The following is a 21,518-nucleotide window of genomic DNA, read 5'->3' as shown; positions in this document are numbered from 1 at the left end:
GCTGCAAACATGGAAACGGCCCGTTAGGCAGGTCTGCATACCGCAGCGCCGCGTGGTGAAATATACAAATTCTGATCCCCAATGATCTGTGCTAATATTTTTTGCTCGCGACTGTACTTCATAAAAGCCCCTACTCTGATTGACGGAACGAATGAGAAAAGTTCCTTCTTCACTGCCAACTTTCACATCCTCTGATCTGTAATCAGATGCTCATGTGAGCCATTCTGTAATGTGCTTTGCTACAACAGGGGGCCTCCCATGAAGGAACTCGGGCACATTATGATGACACAGGCGGCAAGAAGGTGAAAAACTCGGATTTGCCTGCAGGAATTGCACCTCTTTTTCTGGAAAAAAAATTTTCAACCAAGACTCTCAAAAGAACCTTACAGGCTACGGCGACCGCTGTGTCTAGCTAAGTAGGTCTTGAGCTCTTTGTTTTTTGATTCTGTTCTGTTGTTTGTGTCGAAGGGGTGGTCGGACCTGTACGCCTTCACCCACATTTCTTTTACTGAAAGCCATTTAGGGCTTACATAGGCTTGCAACTTCTCATTTTTCTTCCATTGTGGCGACTCCTTCAAGGTTTCAATTGCTTTTGTTACGTCATCTATTTTCTTAACAACGTCAATATCTTCCACTTCATTTCCTATTTTTGAAATCCACCTGCGCCAAGATTGCTCCCCGTGAAAGTCACACAGGACTGGCCGGCTGTTCGGGAAGGCAGCAGAAAGTGCAGTAATCTCTGCCTGGCTATAGTTCACCATCCAATTCGTCGGACTCAGAGTTGGGTTCCAATTCTTGAAGGTTTTTAGTGCCTCTTCAGTGCAGTCAGCAGTTTCAAATTGCACTATAAAGGCACCTGCAAGAGCGTAGGCAGTCTTCACCACTATCAGAAAGAGTGGAAGGGTGTAATCAACCTTTTGTAGGCAGCATCAAGACATACCACATTATTGCTATACCTCGGCATCAACTCCCTCATGAACTCAGTCTGAACGCAAAGTCTCCTCACATTCCTGTGCCACACATTCCAAAGTATCACAGTCAGGTAGCTCGGCCTGTGGTTCCCTTTGCTCTTCCAAATCATTTTCCACTGGTGCTTTCTTTGTCAGCTGCTTCATATACAGAGGCGCCCACTTCCAACCTGGTGCGTGGGGCGCCTGGGGAAGTATTTCGCGCAAGCGCAGTGACAGCTGTAGGCGGGGCCTTCGCCGCGTCGTCTGCTTCAGCGCGGCGGCTCTGTCAAGCCACGCTTGCTATGCGGTGAAGCGAACTTTGCTCTTGCTATGCGCAATAAAACGACAGTCCGGCACGGTTGTGGAAAGCGCAGCAACCGCGCTTGGTTCTGTGTGGCGCGTGATATATCGGTGGCGTTTGCCCCTGTTCGTGTTTCCTTTCTTTCTCCCTTTCCTTCTTCCTTCCTTTCTTTCTTTCTCTCTTTCTTTCTTTACTTCTTTCTTTCTTTCTTTCTTTCTTGCGATTAAGGCGCTCGTGTAAAACTTGGTCCATGTGTGAATGAGATGTCCAAGCTGTGCGGACACTTCGACAACTCAGCTGCTCAGCTCCTTGGTGGCGATCAGCCAGGCTATTCCCCGGACTGACTTGACTGTTTTCATTACCTCAAAGTTGGGCGCCGCAATGTGATGATTGTGTGGCGTAATAGGGATTGGTGCAAAGTGGGCATGAACCTTCTAGCAACGTTCTACAACGGGAACAATTGGAAAAATTTGACACAGAACAATATTGGCATGTTCTATTCTACATGTGCACGAAAAACGGAAAGTTTAAAAATTAGAAAAAAAAAACGAAAGGACGTTTAGAAATGGGATTTCAGTTAGCTGGGAAGTTGCAAAAGAATATAACATATTCTTTCTCGAACACAACAAATACCATTACTTGGGCAGCGGAAACGCGATGTCTTGGGCGCCGTTAGCCATTGTCTAGAAACGGGTGGCGTCACCATTAGCCTCAATTACCTCCCTCATCCTGTTCGGGAGAGAGGCGTACAGTGCTTCGCACAGCTCAGCGTTCGCCCTGAGTTCTTCCCAACGCTCTTGAACTGTGGTCCATAGGTTGTCTGCGGACAAGCCTTGCAGGTTGCGGGGGGGACAACGATGTTTTTATATTTCCCCACAAGTTTTCAATGATGTTCAAGTCCGGGGATTGCGGTGGCCATTCCAACCCGGCAACTCCACGCTCCTGCAGGAACGACGATGTCAGCTCTGACGTGTGGACAGGAGAACGGTCTTGTTGGAAAATAAAATCCTGTTGCGGAAAAGCTTCGCCAACAAGGAATGGCAACGCCACGTCGTCGAGAATGGAGCAGTATCTCGCGGCCGTGAGTGAACCCCTGATTCTCACGAGAGGCCCGAGCCCATCTTTAGTGACTGCCCCCCACACTGTCACAGAACTACGTCCACTGGCGGCTACCCTCTGGATGAATCGAGCATCGTACCTGCGGAAAGGAAAGAAGCATAGGTGATTGCCGTCTGCTTGCCGTGCTCACATTATGAATAAGCACTGAAATTAAAAAAAAAAAAAAACTCATTGTAACCACTCATAGTTTATGTCGCGTCAAAGGTTTGGCGGTTTGTTTAAGGAACATTGACGGCAAAACTTGGCAGAGGTTTAACATGGGTAAACTGATTTAGATGTGAGAAAGCCGCAACAGTGTTTCGAAGAGCCCGTTTCCAGGGCTGATCTCGAATTCCACGCGATGAGAGCGCGCTCTCTCCGCTCCCCTCGATACCGACGCCGCTACTATGCCGCTAGCCACCCAATTTTCTAGCTCAGGGTAGGTATCTGGATGAATGCTTTTGCACTGTAATGAATGTCTATTTTTATCGAGAGAACCGCGTTTCCATGAAGGGGAGGCCACGCTCCCTGAAAACTGAGTTTTGTAACCTTGGGATGACCTAACAACGAGCCACAGGTGTCGCCATCAACGAATAGTTTCGCAGGTACGCAGCGTGCCGTCGACGAAGACTTTCAGGCGCGCATCTTGATCTTGGAAGCTCATATACACATTCAGGGGGGAGGCATGCGTTCCCTTTTATTAAGGACGAAAACTGGTGGAGCTGTTCGCAGCGTCCATTTCACTTCTAGCAATAATCGGTACTCTCGATATTGCCCGCACCTTGCAATAACTAAACAAGGTAACATTTTAACGTTATTGCTGCCACTAACTCATTATGGCCGAAGTGTATTGATTTCACCTGTACCAAGACACTCAGGAAATTGTCACTCAGGACTACCTTTAGCTGTAAGCTTCAAGAGCGAATATGTTAATGATGTATGTCAGTGATCCGCCGATTTTGAAACCTGTTTGCGCTATATGAGACTCATTTAAATTAAGAGATGTGAGCAACATGGGAAATGTTCAAGGAAAGAAAACTTGAATCCCGCTTAACATATCTTTAGGAGTATAAACTCAATAGCAACAGCGGTCCCTCGCGCGCCTTTACTCGTATTTCGGCTAAGGTCTCCCAACAAGAGGTACTGGCCTTTCGTTACAATGTCGGGTCCAAGGATGCTGCAAAAGAAGACATTGGTCGTGTCAGCTGCCACCAGAGGCAGATTGCTCAAACCCCTGTGAGAAATTTACAACTAGCCAGGTTGTTGGGAGGTTATGATGATGTCACAAGGGAATATCCCTTTCTCTATCAGTTGACAATTACTACCTGCCACGGTGGGGAAGTTGCTTCCAATCGGTGGGAGGTTGGTAACTGCCTTAGAATACTAACACGGCCAGGCGCCACCTATGACTGCGGCCAGGTTATGACGAAGTCACAAGGCCACATGTCTTCTCTCGTCGAAATGAAATTTCGGTGCGCGGACATCAGAATGTCATGCGACCTCTGTTGACCTATCAGGAATCTTGTGACGAAGGCACTAGATCAAGCGACCTTTTCACCAATCGAATTTTCGTGACGCGGCCGGACGCCACTTTTTCCCGAGCACGTAACCTATAATGCTACCACATTAAAACAGCTTTGTTTTATTTTTAACTGTATGACGGAGATCTTTCGCCAACTACCGCCCTCCGATCATAGCAGCTAAGCACAAAGTTGCATCTTCCTTCTCGATCTCGACTGCAACACCTAACATCTAACTACAACAAAGTAACATCAATGCTAACTGATGCTGCAAAATGTAGCGACTAAAGTTCACATGCAGATTACTCTCACGCTAGCTTACGACCATGGCTAAACGTACCGCATGTTGACGGGACGCCATACTCGTGATGTTTGATCCCATCGTGTCGTGCATGTGCTCTCGTCGGTGAATACCACACGTTTCCAGTCGTCCACAGACCAGTCAGCATGCTCTTGAGCGAACTGGAGCCACTTAGCCTTGTTTTCCGCTCGCAGGAGTGGCTTTCTAGCGGCCGTTCTGCTTCTGAGTCCTGCCTCATAGAGGCGTCGCTTAACGGTTGTGGCCGATGCACTGAGTCCGAGCTCAGCCCGCACTTGCTGGACTGAACTTGTCGGCTGATCTGCCACGGCTGCTACAATCTGCAAGTCTTGGTCACGGGTAGTCACCCGGCGACGGGGCTGTCGAGGGGCATCCTCAATGCGTCCTTCGTCTCTGTACGCTTGAATGATGCGGTTGACCGTTGCAAGATGATTGTTCATATTGTTCATCATAGCAGCAATAGCGCGCTGAGAATATCCCCTTAAAGACAAATCTACGATCTGTCTTCTTTTTTCTTCTGGTACTCTCGGCATTGTGCTTCAGTCATGAGCGAAGAAGGGAATGAAGCACTACCGAACAAATATAGCCCTGTTATCGCGCCGCGATAAAAATGTTTGATACAACTGCGAATTGCAGGTGACGACGCATATATGGTTTCCTACTATAGGCAGCAAAGCGGGGACTTTCAGCGTCATGCTTACGCTTCGAGCCAGAAGAGGTATGAAGCATAACTTATACGCGGACCCTCTGTCGCGCAGGGATGAGGGAATGATTCATCATTTGGTGCCCGTTTCCAAAGGAAGCAGTGCTGTCATGATAGTAGGGGTGATACCAAGCACCCTCAGATATTGGAACCTGTTTTAATGGCTCAAGTAAATGACTTCTGCTCCGCTGGAAATCATAAGGCGAGCTGACTGCATTCGATTCTCAGTCTAATTTGCTGCTATGTCATAACCGCCTTCGCAGTTGCAATCTGTACTCAGCGGCATGCTACAACGTTTCAAAGGTTTCTCCCCGCTGATACTTGGGCGCAGTGCTTATCCGGAATGAACTGAACTAAAAATTTGATTGCAACGCTGTTTGATCTCTTTGCTTTAATATTGCAAAGAAAATGTTTGCAAATAAGCAGCAATTTACGGCGGTGCTTAGGCGAGTTATATCTCTAGCGCATGAAGGACGCGGTGCGGGTAGCATCATTATCATCACCAGCCTGACAATGCCTACTGGAGGGCAACGGCCTCTCCCATATTTCTCCAATTAACCTGGTCCTGTGCTAGCTGCAGCCATGTAAACCCGCAAACCTCTTACATCCGCCCACCCAACTTCGTGCCGCCCCTTGCTGCGCTTGCCTACTCTTTGAAGTCAGTCCGCTACCCTCAATTACCAACGGTTACCTTGCCTTCCGATTACATACTCTGCCCGTGCTCATTTCTGCATCTCAGTTTCAACTAAGATGTCGCTAACTCACGTTTATCGCTGACCCACTGGGCTCTCTTCTTGTCCCTTGAGGTTACACCTATCATTTTCCTTTCCACAGCTCTCTGCATCGTCCTACGTTTGAGCTGAACCCTTTTAGTAATCCTCCAGTTTTCTGCCTCATGTGTAAGTGCCGATAAGATGCAGCTGTTACATGCTTTTCTTTTCAGGGGTTCTGGTAAACTGTCATTCATGATCTGAGAATGCCTGCCAAATGCACTCCAGCTCATTCTTATACGTCTAGTTACTTCAGTTTCATGGTCCGGATGTGTGGACGCTACTTGCCTTTGGTGGGTGCATTCACTTACTACACCCAGTGCCTCGATACCTATCGTAAACCGCTATTTTCATCTGCAACTGTTCAAGATTACTTTATTTTCCGCATATTATTTTTTAGACCCACCATTCTCCTGTGCCGGTCTGAGTCAGCGATCACGGTTTGCAACTAGGCCCCCTGAGTTACTGAGCAAGGCGATGTCTTCAGCGAATTGCAAGTTAAAGGTATTCTCTGCTAACTCTTATCCCCAACTGTATCCCCAACAATCATCACATTGCGGCGCCCAACTTTGAGGCAATGAAAACAGTCATGTGAGTCCGGGGAATAGCCTGGCTGATCGCCACCAAGGAGCTGAGCAGCTGAGTTGTAGAAGTGTCTGCACAGCTTGGACATCTCATTCACACATGGACCAAGTTTTACACGAGCGCCTTAATCGCAAGAAAGAAAGAAAGGAAGAAAGAAAGAAAGAAAGGGAGAAAGAAAGGAAACACGAACAGGGGCAAACGCCACCGATATATCACGCGCTACACAGAACCAAGCGCGGTTGCTGCGCTTTCCACAACCGTGCCGGACTGTCGTTTTATTGCGCATAGCAAGAGCAAAGTTCGCTTCACCGCATAGCAAGCGTGGCTTGGCGGAGCCGCCGCGCTGAAGCAGACGACGCGGCGTAGGCCCCGCCTACAGCTGTCACTGCGCTTGCGCGCAATACCTCCCCAGGCGCCCGCGAGAGGCGCACCACGGAGCGCCGGCCGCGCTGGCCGCACGGAGCGGCGTTCAGGTTGGAAGTGGACGCCTCTGTACATTTCCACATTCTCTTGATCAACTGAACTAAATCTATCCTTACGAAGAGCCTTTTGGATATGGTTCTTTATGTCTGTCTCTGTGGGGTAAAAGTCCCTGCATGTGGTCGGGGGGCATTGCTTGTTTGAAAACAGAACATCTCGAACAAAAAACCTCGAACCGCTCTCAGCCGCTTTTACAGATGTCACACATTGTTGTGCCAGCTCACAAATCTTCTTGTACACTTCTGGGTTTATTGTCTGTCTGTAGTCTGCACAGCGAGCATCAATATCATGGTTGCAGTGGCTTTCCCTGTCGGACATAGAAGCAATGTTGGCGCAGCACAGGTTTACCACTACCTTCTTCTGCGAGCATCATGGCTGCAGTGGCTTTCCCTGTCGGACAGACAGACATAGAAGCGATGTTGGCGCAGCACAGATTTACCTTCTTCTTCCAGCGCCAACCTGAGTCGGGACATGACTTCCTTTGAAGCTGTTTGGTGCTGCCACTTGGCACAGTGCTCTGAGTCGATAATCTAAAAAAAAAAGGCAAAGAACACATACTACAGTGCCATCCAAATTAACTGGTTTTAAAAATTGGCTAAAGGAATGAGAATCTTCTTTTAATGATACAGAATACAGGCATTTGAGACATCAAAGCATACTATGCATTTAAAACATGTGGGCAATAAAAAGCCGTCACATGATATTACTGACGTCACAGAGCAATACTCTCAGGATATAACAGCAAAATAATTCTAAACATGAGATATTTTACAGCTTTAGCTGTATTTGTTGGGTATCTATGCATAGCCGCTTTGGGGAGTGGGAAAACGAGTTAAATGTTTCCCGTACAATGTAGTCGATCCGTGTGGGCAGTACATCCACTGCCTCATTGCAAGCGAGGTGAATGGAGTGACATGCGCATTTCACTAACACGAGGTTTGGATTCACTTCCCTCATTCTTGTGTACAAGCTATTGTGCTGCCCGCGCATCACACTCGCCCCATTGGTTCCTATACTCATGCAGTCACTCACAGAAAGGTTGCTCTCGTCGAGGAGCCTTTCAAGCGGGAAAAAAAGACCTTCAGACGATGCGTCCAGAATAGGAACCAATCCCAGGAACGCAGTTATGATTCCGTTGCTCTCTCTGGAGTGGAATCTTACCACAACAGCAAGCTCTTTTGTCGAAGAGACGTCTGTACTTTCGTCCAAGATCAAGGAAAACTTGCTGCCCCTCAAGTCATCCAAGAGCATCTGCTTGAAAGTTGGTCCAAGTACCTTGTTCACGAGTGCCGTGCACTTCGTTCTCCCCATGTTTAGCAAGACCGCAACAGGGGAGTTCTCTGTCACTGATCAGCGGCGTCAGGTGGTCCGCCGTAACAAGCGATTCGTGGACGGCGATATGCGCCGCCAAACGCAGCTCTGCAATCTTAGCTTCATTCTTGCTGCTGGCAATCCTTGGTTCCGAAATGACGAAGCTATCCAATTGCCTTCGTTCGTGCACCGTCGATACGAACTTCATGCTTCTGGCATGCTTTTCGGTTTTTCGGTGTGCCTTCAGGTCTTGCATGTGTGCCTCTGTTTTGCAGGCTGTACAAAAGGCCATATTCTCTGATGGCGAGCAGGTAAGCCAATCTTTTAATTGAAAAGAAGAAATTGTTAGTTTCTTCAGTCTCATAAAGCGCGCCAACGAGACTGGCATGGTCAAATGGCAGCGCAAAGCGGAGCATCATTCTCTGACAAGAGGAGTTTTCTGCTCCTTTTTCTCGATTAAAGCTTCCATTTGCTCGAAAAACGCTTTCATCTCTAGCATCCTGGCACTGTTTGCCCTTGGTGCAGCAGTTTTCTTTTTTGTCTTCCTTCAGCTGTAGATGCACCCGCTGCGGAGCAAGCATCATCTTGATCAGTGTTAGGGAGTGCGTCTTCGGTGCTACTACCTTGGGTGCTGCTGCCTTGGGTGCTTTGCGTGTTGCTTGGTTTAAATTTTTTGTAGATAATCCCGCAGCTGTCTAATTTTTTCTGGGTCTAAGCTATCATCCATCCATCTAATTTTCGCGAGCTCATCCTCAAAAGAAATGTCACAGGGAGAGTTTGCGGATTTTGGGTTCTACTGGCTGGTCGCACTTTTTCTTTTCAGGATGATTTTGTATCGGGTGCAGCACTGTTCTCCTGTCCGAATTATGCCTAATGTTTCTGAAATCTTTCTTCCGATGGCAGCAAACATTTCTTTTTTGTTTTTGAATTTTTTCATAGGTCCGATCTGAGGGAAGTGCTGTTCATAATAGCCCAGCATCAGTCTTGTCTCGCCGCTTGTCCACTCGCAACCCTGAGATGGAAAAATAAGAAATGCATGCATGAAAAACTGAAATGTACGAGGCCTTGAAACAGGCACAAGCGGAAACAGGTGGAATGTGCACGACAGTTCCTGCAAGACTGCAATCTAGTATACAGTCACCAAGAGGGAAATAGCAAACAAAACAAAAACGCGGACATCCACACCAAGCAGAGAGTGCGAGAAGGGCGCACCCTCGTCCTAACAGCGCTCTCGCTGCACCCCGGTTAGGAGTTTGCGGTTTCTTTGAGTTTGCGGAGGAGTTTGCGGTTCCTGTCTCCGTAAATCATCCACTTGAAATCATCACATTGCACCTGAGCGACTTTCCCATCTCTCTGATTACTTAGTTGGCCCTCATGACCTGGTCCTCAATGTATTTACCCTGTCCCCTGATATCCGGGACTGTGCTCAGAACAATATGCACTGCCTCGTAGGTCAACCTGAGTTTTCCTACCCCTGTCTGTATTTGTTTTCCCAGGTGCTTCCCTTTATCCTGCAACACATCGTTGACCCCTGCGTGGAGATCCACGAGGTTCTCACCTTTCGTGTTCTCCCAAACTTAGCCTTGGCCCGCTCTGCCACCTCTCTAAAACACCCACCTGGAATGCTCTCGGCTTGCACCCGGTTGACATCCATCACATCGCACCTGAGGGACTTTCCCATCTCTCTGATTACTTAGTTGGCCCTCATGACCTGGTCCTCAATGTATTGGCCCTGTCCCCTGATATCCGGGACTGTGCTCAGAACAATATGCACTGCCTCGGAGTTCAACCTGAGTTTTCCTACCCCTGTCTGTATTTGTTTTCCCAGGTGCTTCCCTTTATCCTGCAACACATCGTTGACCCCTGCGTGGAGAACCACGAGGTTCTCACCTTCCATGTTCTCCCAAAGCTTAGCCTTGGCCCGTTTCGCCACCTCTCTAAAACACCCACCCAGAATGCCCTCGGCCTGCACCCGGTTGACATCCATCACATCGTACCTGAGGGACTTTCCCGTCTCTCTGATTACTGAGTTGGCCTTGATGCCCTGGTCCTCAATGTATTGGCCCTGTGCCCTAATATCCGGGCGCATCCGCTTAAGCGCAGCAGTCAACTTGCGGTTAAAAAGGCGACGGCTTGCCTCGGCGTCCGTCGTGGCGAAACATCGCGGCAGCACCTTTGCCGCGAACAAGACAGGTGCCACGTCACGCAGCAGGAGCAGTACAAGGGCCTGTGACGCGAAATATATGTGAATTTTGTACAGAAATGAACCGAAATTCGAAGCGTTGAGCAACCACGTAGTACGTACCTTGATGTTGTCGCAAATCGCTTGCGAAGTGGAACTAGGGCACATGAGGTCATTCCCTCCGACGTACAACATGGCAAAGTCACACCGACTAAAATTGAGTCTGCGCACAGCGCTTGCCAGCCGCACGGCGTCGTAGCTCCCGAAGCTAAATCTGCACGTTTTAACCGACGGCCGTAACCGCAGGCGAGACCTGCACATTCGCTTGAGTTGGCTGTCGCCGACCAAAATGACTCGAATGGCCATCGCTAAATGCAGAAATACCACCGAGGCGAAGACCTGCCCTTTTTGCCTAGGGGCTGTCAGGCGTTACGTTTCCTAGGTTTATTAAACTGGCAAACAAGAAGCCCTACTTTTGACGTGCTAGGGACACTAGGGGGCTAGTGTCCCCAGGTTCCTTTACTCGTCTTACACGGACCCATCCGGGACTGTGCTCAGAACAATATGCGCTGCCTCGGAGTTCAACCTGAGTTTTCCTACCCCTGTCTGTATTTGTTTTCCCAGGTGCTTCCCTTTATCCTGCAACACATCGTTGACCCCTGCGTGGAGAACCACGAGGTTCTCACCTTCCATGTTCTCCCAAAGCATAGCCTTGGCCCGCTCTGCCACCTCTCTAAAACACCCACCTGGAATGCTCTCGGCTTGCACCCGGTTGACATCCATCACATCGCACCTGAGGGACTTTCCCGTCTCTCTGATTACTTAGTTGGCCCTCATGACCTGGTCCTCAATGTATTTACCCTGTCCCCTGATATCCGGGACTGTGCTCAGAACAATATGCACTTCCTCGGAGGTCAACCTGAGTTTACCTACCCCTGTCTGTATTTGTTTTCCCAGGTGCTTCCCTTTATCCTGCAACACATCGTTGACGCCTGCGTGGAGAACCACGAGGTTCTCACCTTCCATGTTCTCCCAAAGCTTAGCCTTGGCCCGCTCTGCCACCTCTCTAAAACACCCGCCTGGAATGCTCTCGGCTTGCACCCGGTTGACATCCATCACATCGCACCTGAGGGACTTTCCCGTCTCTCTGATTACTTAGGTGGCCCTCATGACCTGGTCCTCAATGTATTTACCCTGTCCCCTGATATCCGGGACTGTGCTCAGAACAATATGCACTTCCTCGGAGGTCAACCTGAGTTTACCTACCCCTGTCTGTATTTGTTTTCCCAGGTGCTTCCCTTTATCCTGCAACACATCGTTGACCCCTGCGTGGAGAACCACGAGGTTCTCACCTTCCATGTTCTCCCAAAGCTTAGCCTTGGCCCGTTCCGCCACCTCTCTAAAACACCCACCCGGAATGTTCTCGGCTTGCACCCGGTTGACATCCATCACATCGTACCTGAGGGACTTTCCCGTCTCTCTGATTACTTAGTTGGCCCTCATGACCTGGTCCTCAATGTATTTACCCTGTCCCCTGATATCCGGGACTGTGCTCAGAACAATATGCACTTCCTCGGAGGTCAACCTGAGTTTACCTACCCCTGTCTGTATTTGTTTTCCCAGGTGCTTCCCTTTATCCTGCAACACATCGTTGACCCCTGCGTGGAGAACCACGAGGTTCTCACCTTCCATGTTCTCCCAAAGCTTAGCCTTGGCCCGTTCCGCCACCTCTCTAAAACACCCACCCGGAATGTTCTCGGCTTGCACCCGGTTGACATCCATCACATCGTACCTGAGGGACTTTCCCGTCTCTCTGATTACTTAGTTGGCCCTCATGACCTGGTCCTCAATGTATTTACCCTGTCCCCTGATATCCGGGACTGTGCTCAGAACAATATGCACTTCCTCGGAGGTCAACCTGAGTTTACCTACCCCTGTCTGTATTTGTTTTCCCAGGTGCTTCCCTTTATCCTGCAACACATCGTTGACCCCTGCGTGGAGAACCACGAGGTTCTCACCTTCCATGTTCTCCCAAAGCTTAGCCTTGGCCCGTTCCGCCACCTCTCTAAAACACCCACCCGGAATGTTCTCGGCTTGCACCCGGTTGACATCCATCACATCGCACCTGAGGGACTTTCCCGTCTCTCTGATTACTTAGTTGGCCCTCATGACCTGGTCCTCAATGTATTTACCCTGTCCCCTGATATCCGGGACTGTGCTCAGAACAATATGCTCTGCCTCGGAGGTCAACCTGAGTTTTCCTACCCTTGTCTTTATTTGTTTTCCCAGGTGCTTCCCTTTATCCTGCAACACATCGTTGACCCTTGCGTGGAGAACCACGAGGTTCTCACCTTCCATGTTCTCCCAAAGCTTAGCCTTGGCCCGTTCCGCCACCTCTCTAAAACACCCACCCGTAATGCTCTCGGCCTGCACCGGTTGACATCCATCACATCGTACCTGAGGGACTTTCCCATCTCTCTGATTACTTAGTTGGCCCTCATGACCGGGTCCTCAATGTATTTACCCTGTCCCCTGATATCCGGGACTGTGCTCAGAACAATATGCACTGCCTCGGAGTTCAACCCGAGTTTTCCTACCCCTGTCTATTTGTTTTCCCAGGTGCTTCCCTTTATCCTGCAACACATCGTTGACCCCTGCATGGAGAACCACGAGGTTCTCACCTTCCATGTTCTCCCAAAGCTTAGCCTTGGCCCGCTCTGCCACCTCTCTAAAACACCCGCCTGGAATGCTCTCGGCTTGCACCCGGTTGACATCCATCACATTGCACCTGAAGGACTTTCCCATCTCTCTGATTACTTAGTTGGCCCTCATGACCTGGTCCTCAATGTATTGGCCCTGTCCTCTGATATCCGGGACTGTGCTCAGAACAATATGCACTGCCTCGGAGTTCAACCTGAGTTTTCCTACCCGTGTGTATTTGTTTTTCCAGGTGCTTCCCTTTATCCTGCAACACATCGTTGACGCCTGCGTGGAGAACCACGAGGTTCTCACCTTCCATGTTCTCCCAAAGCTTAGCCTTGGCCCGCTCTGCCACCTCTCTAAAACACCCGATTGGAATGCTCTCGGCTTGCACCCGGTTGACATCCATCACATCGCACCTGAGGGACTTTCCCATCTCTCTGATTACTTAGTTGGCCCTCATGACCTGGTTCTCAATGTATTTACCCTGTCCCCTGATATCCGGGACTGTGCTCAGAACAATATGCACTGCCTCGGAGGTCAACCTGAGTTTTCCTACCCCTGTCTGTATTTGTTTTCCCAGGTGCTTCCCTTTATCCTGCAACACATCGTTGACCCTTGCGTGGAGAACCACGAGGTTCTCACCTTCCATGTTCGCCCACAGCTTAGCCTTGGCCTGTTCCGCCACCTCTCTAAAACACCCACCCGGAATGCTCTCGGCCTGCACCCGGTTGACATCCATCACATCGTACCTGAGGGACTTTCCCGTCTCTCTGATTACTGAGTTGGCCTTCATGCCCTGGTCCTCAATGTATTGGCCCTGTGCCCTAATATCCGGGCGCATCCGCTTAAGCGCAGCAGTCAACTTGCGGTTAAAAAAGCGACGGCTTGCCTCGGCGTCCGTCGTGGCGAAACATCGCGGCAGCACCTTTGCCACGAACACGACAGGTGCCACGTCGCGCAGCAGGAGCAGGACAAGGGCCTGTGACGCGAAATATATGTGAATTCCGTACAGAAATGAACCGAAATTGGAAGCGTTGAGCAACCACGTAGTACGTACCTTGATCTGGTCGCAAATCGCTTGCGGAGTGGAACTAGGGCACATGAGGTCATTCCCTCCGACGTACAACATGGCAAAGTCACACCGACTAAAACTGAGTCGGCGCACAGCGCTTGCCGGCCGCACGGCGTCGTAGCTCTGGAAGCTAAATGTGCACGTCTCAACCGACGGCCGTAACCGCAGGCGAGACCTGCACATTCGCTTGAGTTGGCTGTCGCCGACCAAAATGCCTCGAATGGCCATCGCTAAATGCAGAAATACCACCGAGGCGAAGACCTGCCCTTTTTGCCTAGGGACTGTCAGGCGTTACGTTCCCTAGGGTTATTAAACTGGCAAACAAGAAGCCCTACTTTTGACGCGCTAGGTACACTAGGGGGCTGGTGTCTCTAGGTTCCTTTACTCGTCTTACACGGACCCATCCGGGACTATGCTCAGAACAATGTGCACTGCCTCGGAGGTCACCCTGAGTGTTTCCACCCCTGTCTGTATTTGTTTTCCCAGGTGCTTCCCTCTATCCTGCAACACATCGTTGACCCCTGCGTGGAGAACTACGAAGTTCTCACCTTCCATGTTTTCCCAAAGCTTAACCTTGGGCCGTTCTGCCACCTCTCTAAAACACCCACCCGGAATGCTCTCTGCCTGCACCTGCTCATTGTACTTTACCGTTTTTAGTAGTGCTCGTTTCACTCTGTAGACATTTGAGCTTCCCATTACCCAAACCTGTCTGGACTTTCCCGTCTCTCTGATTACTGAGTTGGCCCTCATGCCCTGGTCCTCAATGTATTGGCCCTGTGCCCTGATATCCGGGACTATGCTCAGAACAATGTGCAATGCCTCAGAGGTCAGCCTGAGTGTTTCCACCCTTGTCTGTATTTGTTTTCCCAGGTGCTTCCCTCTATCCTGCAACACATCGTTGAGCCCTGCGTGGAGAACCACGAGGTTCTCACCTTCCATGTTTTCCCAGAGCTTAGCCTTGGTCCGTACTGCCACCTCTAAAACACCCACCCGTAATGCTCTCGGCCTGCACCTGCTCATTGTACTTTACCGTTTTTAGTAGTGCTCGTTTCACTCTGTAGACATTTGAGCTTCCCACTACCCAAACCTTCCTACTACTGGCCGTCTTTGTTCCTCGGTCTGTGCTCTGCTCTTGTGTTTCTGGTCTTGACCCCTGGATCCCCTCTCTGTGCTGGAGACAGTGTTGCCAGATGCAGTGGTGGTCGAGCCAGTCTCAGACTTGGAGCAATTCTTGGAGCAGGAAAAAGGCTGTTTTATAGCAATTTAGGAGCAGCCAGATTAGCATTTTGTAGCAGTTCTGTAGCACAAAATTTTGCGTTTTGGGTCAGTTGGAGCAGGAGAAAAAGCAGATGCATGACATTGGGTGCAGCTTATTACTACTGCACAATTTTTTAGCATTTCTTTATAGCAAGTAGACACAAGCAAGACAGATTGACGCAGTGCAGCCATATAGCTCGTTTGCCCACAGCAGGAAACCATGGTATAGCGCAGAGCCACCATCTGCAGTGTCTGTAGCACTTGTCATGGCCATCAACATCTCTTGAGGAAGTTTTGGGCCTGAGGCCAAAGAGGGAGGCATGATATATTCTGCGATGACCTCCCCACGGTGCTGGCCACTTTGAACGCAGCTGGCTATTTCATCAATTTTCTCTAGCAGGGTGCTAGTAAACTGCCGATTTAAGTCATTGGCAGCCTGCAATTCCTTTTGCAGCCGCCGGTTTTTTTTTTTCCTTCCGAACCAAGGCATCCTTCACGCGATCTAACTCTGCAGTCCTGTTTTGGTCGTGCTCTTTGATGATTTCGGTATGGAGGCTACTGCACGCAGCTTTCTGCCTCTTCACAGCTTCTTTGCGCTGCGGCCAGCTCTGCCGCTTTTCACTTGGCACCTTTTTATCTTCTCCTTCAGTCATAATGATGCGCGGCCGTGGTTCTCGTATCAGTTTTATTTTTTTTGCAAGGAATCTAGAGTATCTCCGAGCGCAAGAACGAACGCTGGATAGTATCCTTCTACCTCTCCACTCTCGATTGACCAAAATGCTTGCAGCTTCTTCCCACTGTTGAAATCTTCATCACTACTCGGCGAAAAACCTTTGATTAGCCGGACCGGCAGTAGAACTTTAAATTGGTCTTCGTACCTCACAAACGCAAGCATAATGCCAGAAAAAGCACGTGCACACGTGGTACGAGGTTCCAGGATGCACAAAACTGACAAAGCGACGACGGCGACAACACAGCGTTCGGAGTGTTGTTGCTGTTATTCGGCTACGGTGTGGCTACAATTTGGCTTTCCAAGCTGAGGGGTGGTGGTGGCGACGGCCGCAGCTCCTGCCGGAGCCGCCCTTTTACGCGGCGTCATGGCGTGCCAGGGCGTCTGAGCTAGCTGGCATCGTCGAGAACAGCTCGCAGTCCGAGGCGGAGGCACAGGTCAGGCTTCCGGCGTCCCTCATCCACCGTGTCAGCCCCGAGGACTTGTGTAGGATGCTCGCTGTCTTCATTCCGGGGAAGTCCTCTCCCGCTCCTTCAGCTCGGCACCGATCAGAAGCGGAGCGCAGAGGAAGAGCGCATCTGCATCACTTGACGGGCGAATGTGGAGAACCAGCAAAACGGCGGGCAGCGCAGATGATGGCCAGTTCACCCGAACCGATCTCGTGCAGTGCGGCAGCTCTTCGTCTTTGTCGGCGAGTCGTCAGTGATCTGCCCTGGCGGTAGCAGGTGCGGCCGTCGTGGTTCGCTACAATTGCAATAGTTTTTACAGGAAAAGAAATGTACTGAAACCTTCAGAAAATGGTTATTTTCCTTATGGTACGGAAAGAGTTAATTAGCCGCATTAAATGCGGCTTCCTGCGGCTGTTTCCAGTGCCAGCGTGCATTCTTTTATAACAGCTGATATAACGAGGAAAAGAATGGTCGACATGTTAGGCAGGAACTTAGCGTAAAAAGTCAGCATTCCGAGAAATCCACGCAGTTCAGCGACATTACGTGGGCTTGGTGCTTCCACAATGGCCTCGACATTCTTTTCTGTCGGGTGAAGACCATCTTGGTCTATTCAGTGCCCCAGATAAGGTACAGCCGGACTGTGCAGTTCGCACTTCTCAGATCTAAGTTTCATTCTTTGCTCTCGGAAGCATTTAGGACATTTCTTAACTGCTCGCCTTTATCATTCTTTCAGAAACCAGCACGTCGTCTGTACATCTGGCATCCCTGCCAGCACCTCATCCATCTTTCTCTGAAAAATTGCCGGTGCAGATGCTATTCTGAACAGTAGCCTATTAAGACAGAAAAGGCCTTTATGTGTGTCAATCACGCAGACTTTCTTGGCAGCTTCGTCAAGTGGTATTTGATTGCATGCATCACCCAGGTCCAGCGTACTAAAACAGTCACCATTGCTTAAGCGGGCAAACATGTCCTCAATCCTAGGCAATGGATATTGCTCAGTGGTGCAGGCTGGGCTCATTGTGGTTTTAAAATCGCCACAGATTCGAACTGTGCCGTCCTTCTTTAACACTACTACAACCGGTGTTGCCCAGTCGGAATGCTTCACTGGTGACAACACTCCAATAGAAACTAGCCTGTTCAACTCCTGCATCACTTCATCGCATAGAGCGTAGAGAAGGGGCCACGCCTTACAGAATTTTGGGATGGCACCCTCCTTTATGTGCAGACTGGCGGGTGTCCCCCTGATGAGAGAGCCAGGCCGGCAGAAAAGACATCCTGGTAGTCCTCGAAAATGCTGTTGGTGCGGTAGCTGCCTTTGCAATCTTCGGTCATTACGTCCTGTGCTGCTGCCTGCAAGATTCGAGCGCCTGCGATATTGAGTAAACTAAGCAAGTCACGCCGACACAGGCTCGGACCTACACAATCGAGCACAGTCGGGACAGACCATAGACGCGCCTTGGTAGTGGACGGGTAACTGAAGTTCTCCTAGGAGGCGGCCTACTTAGCAGGACAACTTGACGTTAGATATTTCCAGACTTGGCCACTGCTTGCGGTACTTGTCATAGAGTTCCCGAGGGATGACGCAAATTGGTGACCCGGTATCTACCTCCATTCCCAATTCCAAGCTCCCCCAAGGTGGCTCCAGAAAAGTTTTTTCTCTGAGACACTAGTGTCCAGATATGCGCCGCTCTTTTTCATCAATCGATGAATCTTCTCTGACAGCCAAAGTGTTGGTTCGCGCCACTCGAGTTGTGTCTTCTGCGTTCGGTGCACGGCTTCGGCATTTCCGCGCAAGGTGACCTTCCGCCCACAGCGGTAGCACCGAGACTTGGTCCACGAACACTCGTTATCATCGTGTTTCCCGCTACCGCATCTGCCACACCTTTCGCTTTGGAAACGCTTGTGTTCATCTTGCAGCGCTCTTTTCCCGCGTGCCTGAACTTTTAGTAACGGCTTGTCCTCCGTGTTCATTTTTTTTCACGTCAGTTTCTGCGGCTGTCATTGCTATTGCCTCTGCTTCTTGCAACGTTAAATCCTTTTTTGACGAGTTGTTTCTGCAGTGCATTCGACCGTACACTGCAAACAATGCGGTCCCATAGCATCCGGTTTAGAGTGCTTCCGAAGTTGCAGTTATCCGCTATCTAGCGAATCTCCACCAAAACTGCATGGATTGGTTCCCCTTCTGCCTGGCACCGATTGAAAAATTTGTAGCTTTCGGCGATTTCGTTCCTTTTGGGGTCATAATACTCATTCAGGGTTGCTACTGCTTCCTCATAAATCATTGAACTTGGCTTGCGCGGCTTCATCGCCGCTGTTACATCGCCACGGTCACCCTGAGGCACGCCAAGTGCTGGAGCCACGCTGGTGAGCAAGGGGAGCTGAACCTCATTTATTTCCAAAGCTGGATGCCTTTTATAGGCATGCTTAATGTGAGGGAAGGGGGGAAGAGAGGGAGAGAGAGCGGCGATAGTGGCTGCCGCAAAGCAATGAAAGGGTGCGCGTCGGTGACGTGCGCGCAACTCAATTTACTATATAGCACATGCCACAGTGCGCGGCCTACAAGAGCTGGCATCATACTGTAGTCTGAAACTAACGTCCACGCTAGCGGCAAACGCCGTAACGGAGAACCGGTCTCCAGTGCCGTAGAACATCTGCTGCACGAGAGGTGTCCAAAGTTCGGCCGGTGCACCGCACGACCGACGGGCCAATCAACTACCGTAGAGTTACTGTATAAGTGAGCCTATAGGGTAACTCTTTACTACTGCGAATTTGCGCGCCTCCGCCGCTGGCAACGAAAACATTGGCTGCTGCTTCTTTCAAGCAAAATAATTTCCGCTAGATAAACCGATGCCTAAATTGTACATTTTATGAAAAACGATATCCACTGTCAAACGTTAAACATGAATGAGAGCTCCGATACTTCTCGAGCTCAGCTGAGTACACGGCTACCGACGGCAGGCGACCCAGCCTGTGCTCGCATTGCAGCTGCTGCCGATATAAGCGTATTTTCTCCTTTGTATACAATTACTGCAATGAGCAACAACAACAATAAAAGAATGTTGCGGCTAGTGAGTGTCGGTGGTTAATTCCGAAGTGCCGTCAGCTTTACCTTTGAAGTCAACCGGAAAAGGCCTAGCGACGGTATTGGCGCTGTCGAGCGATCAGCTGCTCGAGCGTACAAGACCAGAAATGTTTTCACTCGTGGTGGCCGACCTGCCCGGTGCTAATCCCGTGAAAGTATCGCCGAAGACATTGTTTTATACTACTACTCCTTCACATTATGTATGCCACAGACTGTAGTTTCATGTCGTTTGTTTCACTGTCGCTTTAGTACCAATGCGGTAGTACGTTTTTGCACGATACGATTCACCGACAACTTGTTTGGGCTGCTGCAGTGTAATCACGGGCTCGTTTGAACTTTGTGATAGCAGCTTCCGTGATAACAACACAAGCGCCTTATGAAGAGACCATACTTACGTTTGCTCGTTCTCTGAACCGTGTATTGGAAGGCGATTTCACGTTGCTGATTTCACGCTGTGCCGACTGACACGTCCTTCCTTTCCGACTTCCATCAAAACCTGGTAGGGTAGCCATGGTGTTAGGTCGATTAAGTTAGTCTTTGCAGGATTCATTCTTTCTCCTGCTTCAGTTTTTTCAAATACGTGTCGCAGAAAAAGGAGTTCAATGGATGACTGGCCTCCTCCGTCGACAAGCCTTCATTGATGCAGACGATGCAGCTTGGCTCAGAGTTACATGACTCTGTGTCGTGGCCTCGGCTTGAGCAATTCTCGCACCTCTCGGGCAGCCTGCATGTCTTGGTGTTGTGGTCGGAAAAGGTCAGGCATCTGGTGCATTGCAGGACTCGGACGCTGTCGTACATGGGACACCTTGACCACCTAATGTTTAGGTGTGTTTTCTCACGCGCCTGATTATAGCCTGCTTTGCTGAGAGCGAGGATAACTGTCTTCCCGCCTTTGCCGTGCCATGTTGTCTTCAATTGTATGTCCTCTTCCGTGCAGGTGAGATCATTCTGCTTCATGATCCTGTCTATAAGTTCGTCGTCGCTGATCTCCTGCTCGATGCCTACCACCTTTACGTCCATTCTCCTACCCTTGGGCACTTTGATCTGTAGACTCCTCGTTTCTTCCCGCTCTTTCATGTGTCCTCTGAATTCCTCCAGCGAGTCTTGGTGCGTTGACGTTACTACTACACCATCCAGCTTTACACCAGCCAGCTTTATAGTGAAAGTTTTTTTGCCGCAGTGGAGCATGCTGGATGAGCCATGCTGCATGGCCTGGCTTGTTTTCTTTTGGTCCGTTTGTGCAGCCAAGGCAAAAGTTTGATAACACAACATGGTCTATAACCAGACCAGTATGCATTTCAATTATGCACCCAACACAAGTGTGGGAGCTATGTCCGCAAGTAAGTCAGCTGCCGTCATAGGTAACGTCGATATTTCCGGGCGCGTTGGCGAGCGCTGCACACAATTTCTTGATGCGAGCAACGCTGCTGGCCTCGCACTCGGTAGCGATCACACTACAGGCACCCACCATCTTCTTCATGTGGCCCTGATACGCTTTGTGGTGCAAGCCATGATGAGACATGTTCATTACAGCGAAGAAGTCGCTCAGGGCTGTTGCCCCCTTGCCGATGCTTTGGATGGCCTTCACTGCGCGCACATTCACTTCAAAAGGCGTTGCTTTGACATTAGCACCTCCGTCTACCCGCGGAGACGAGACACACTTCGTGCAGGTCACAGGAGCTATAGGAGAGCATGGGCGTTATAGACAGCCCATACTCTCTGCCCACCTTCGACAAAGTCAGACTCCTCATGCCGCACTCGTAGCGCTGCCTTTTCTCATGGCTTTGCCCGTTCAAACTCACTGATGTTGATAGGGCGCAATTCTTGTCGTTTGCTTCCAAAACACACTTCTGTTCTTCATACATGTCCGCCACATGAGCACTCAAACAATGCCACGAAGAGCCAAATAATACGTGACTCGTCGTTTCGCACGGTCATGGCGCCGACGGCCGCGGTATTGCCCTTGGTTTTGCGTCTTTGAAAAACTGCAACCTACCAATGCGCTT

The 21,518-nt window shown here is 49.9% G+C and overlaps 2 protein-coding genes and 1 pseudogene across 2 annotated transcripts in view; 1 reads left to right on the top strand and 2 right to left on the bottom strand.

Annotated features, from left to right (window-relative positions):
- LOC149334108 (uncharacterized) overlaps window positions 1-21,518 on the top strand; it is a 194,596-nt gene that overhangs the window by 10,924 nt on the left and 162,154 nt on the right. The gene's annotated exons all lie outside the window — the stretch shown is intronic.
- LOC149334112 (uncharacterized) lies at window positions 69-1,115 on the bottom strand (annotated as a pseudogene).
- On the bottom strand, window positions 13,368-14,275 carry LOC149334111 (uncharacterized). Its single transcript, XM_089557865.1, has one exon. It carries the CDS (start codon window positions 14,220-14,222, stop codon window positions 13,368-13,370), a length of 855 nt encoding a protein of 284 aa, XP_089413991.1. The 5' UTR covers window positions 14,223-14,275.

The sequence above is a fragment of the Amblyomma mixtum genome, chromosome 8 (assembly GCF_055824585.1).
Source record: "Amblyomma mixtum isolate Tamu chromosome 8, ASM5582458v1, whole genome shotgun sequence".
In the NCBI taxonomy this organism is placed as follows: domain Eukaryota; kingdom Metazoa; phylum Arthropoda; class Arachnida; order Ixodida; family Ixodidae; genus Amblyomma; species Amblyomma mixtum.
The sequence above is the reverse complement of the archived record's forward strand: the minus strand, read 5'-3'. Positions and strand labels throughout refer to the sequence as shown.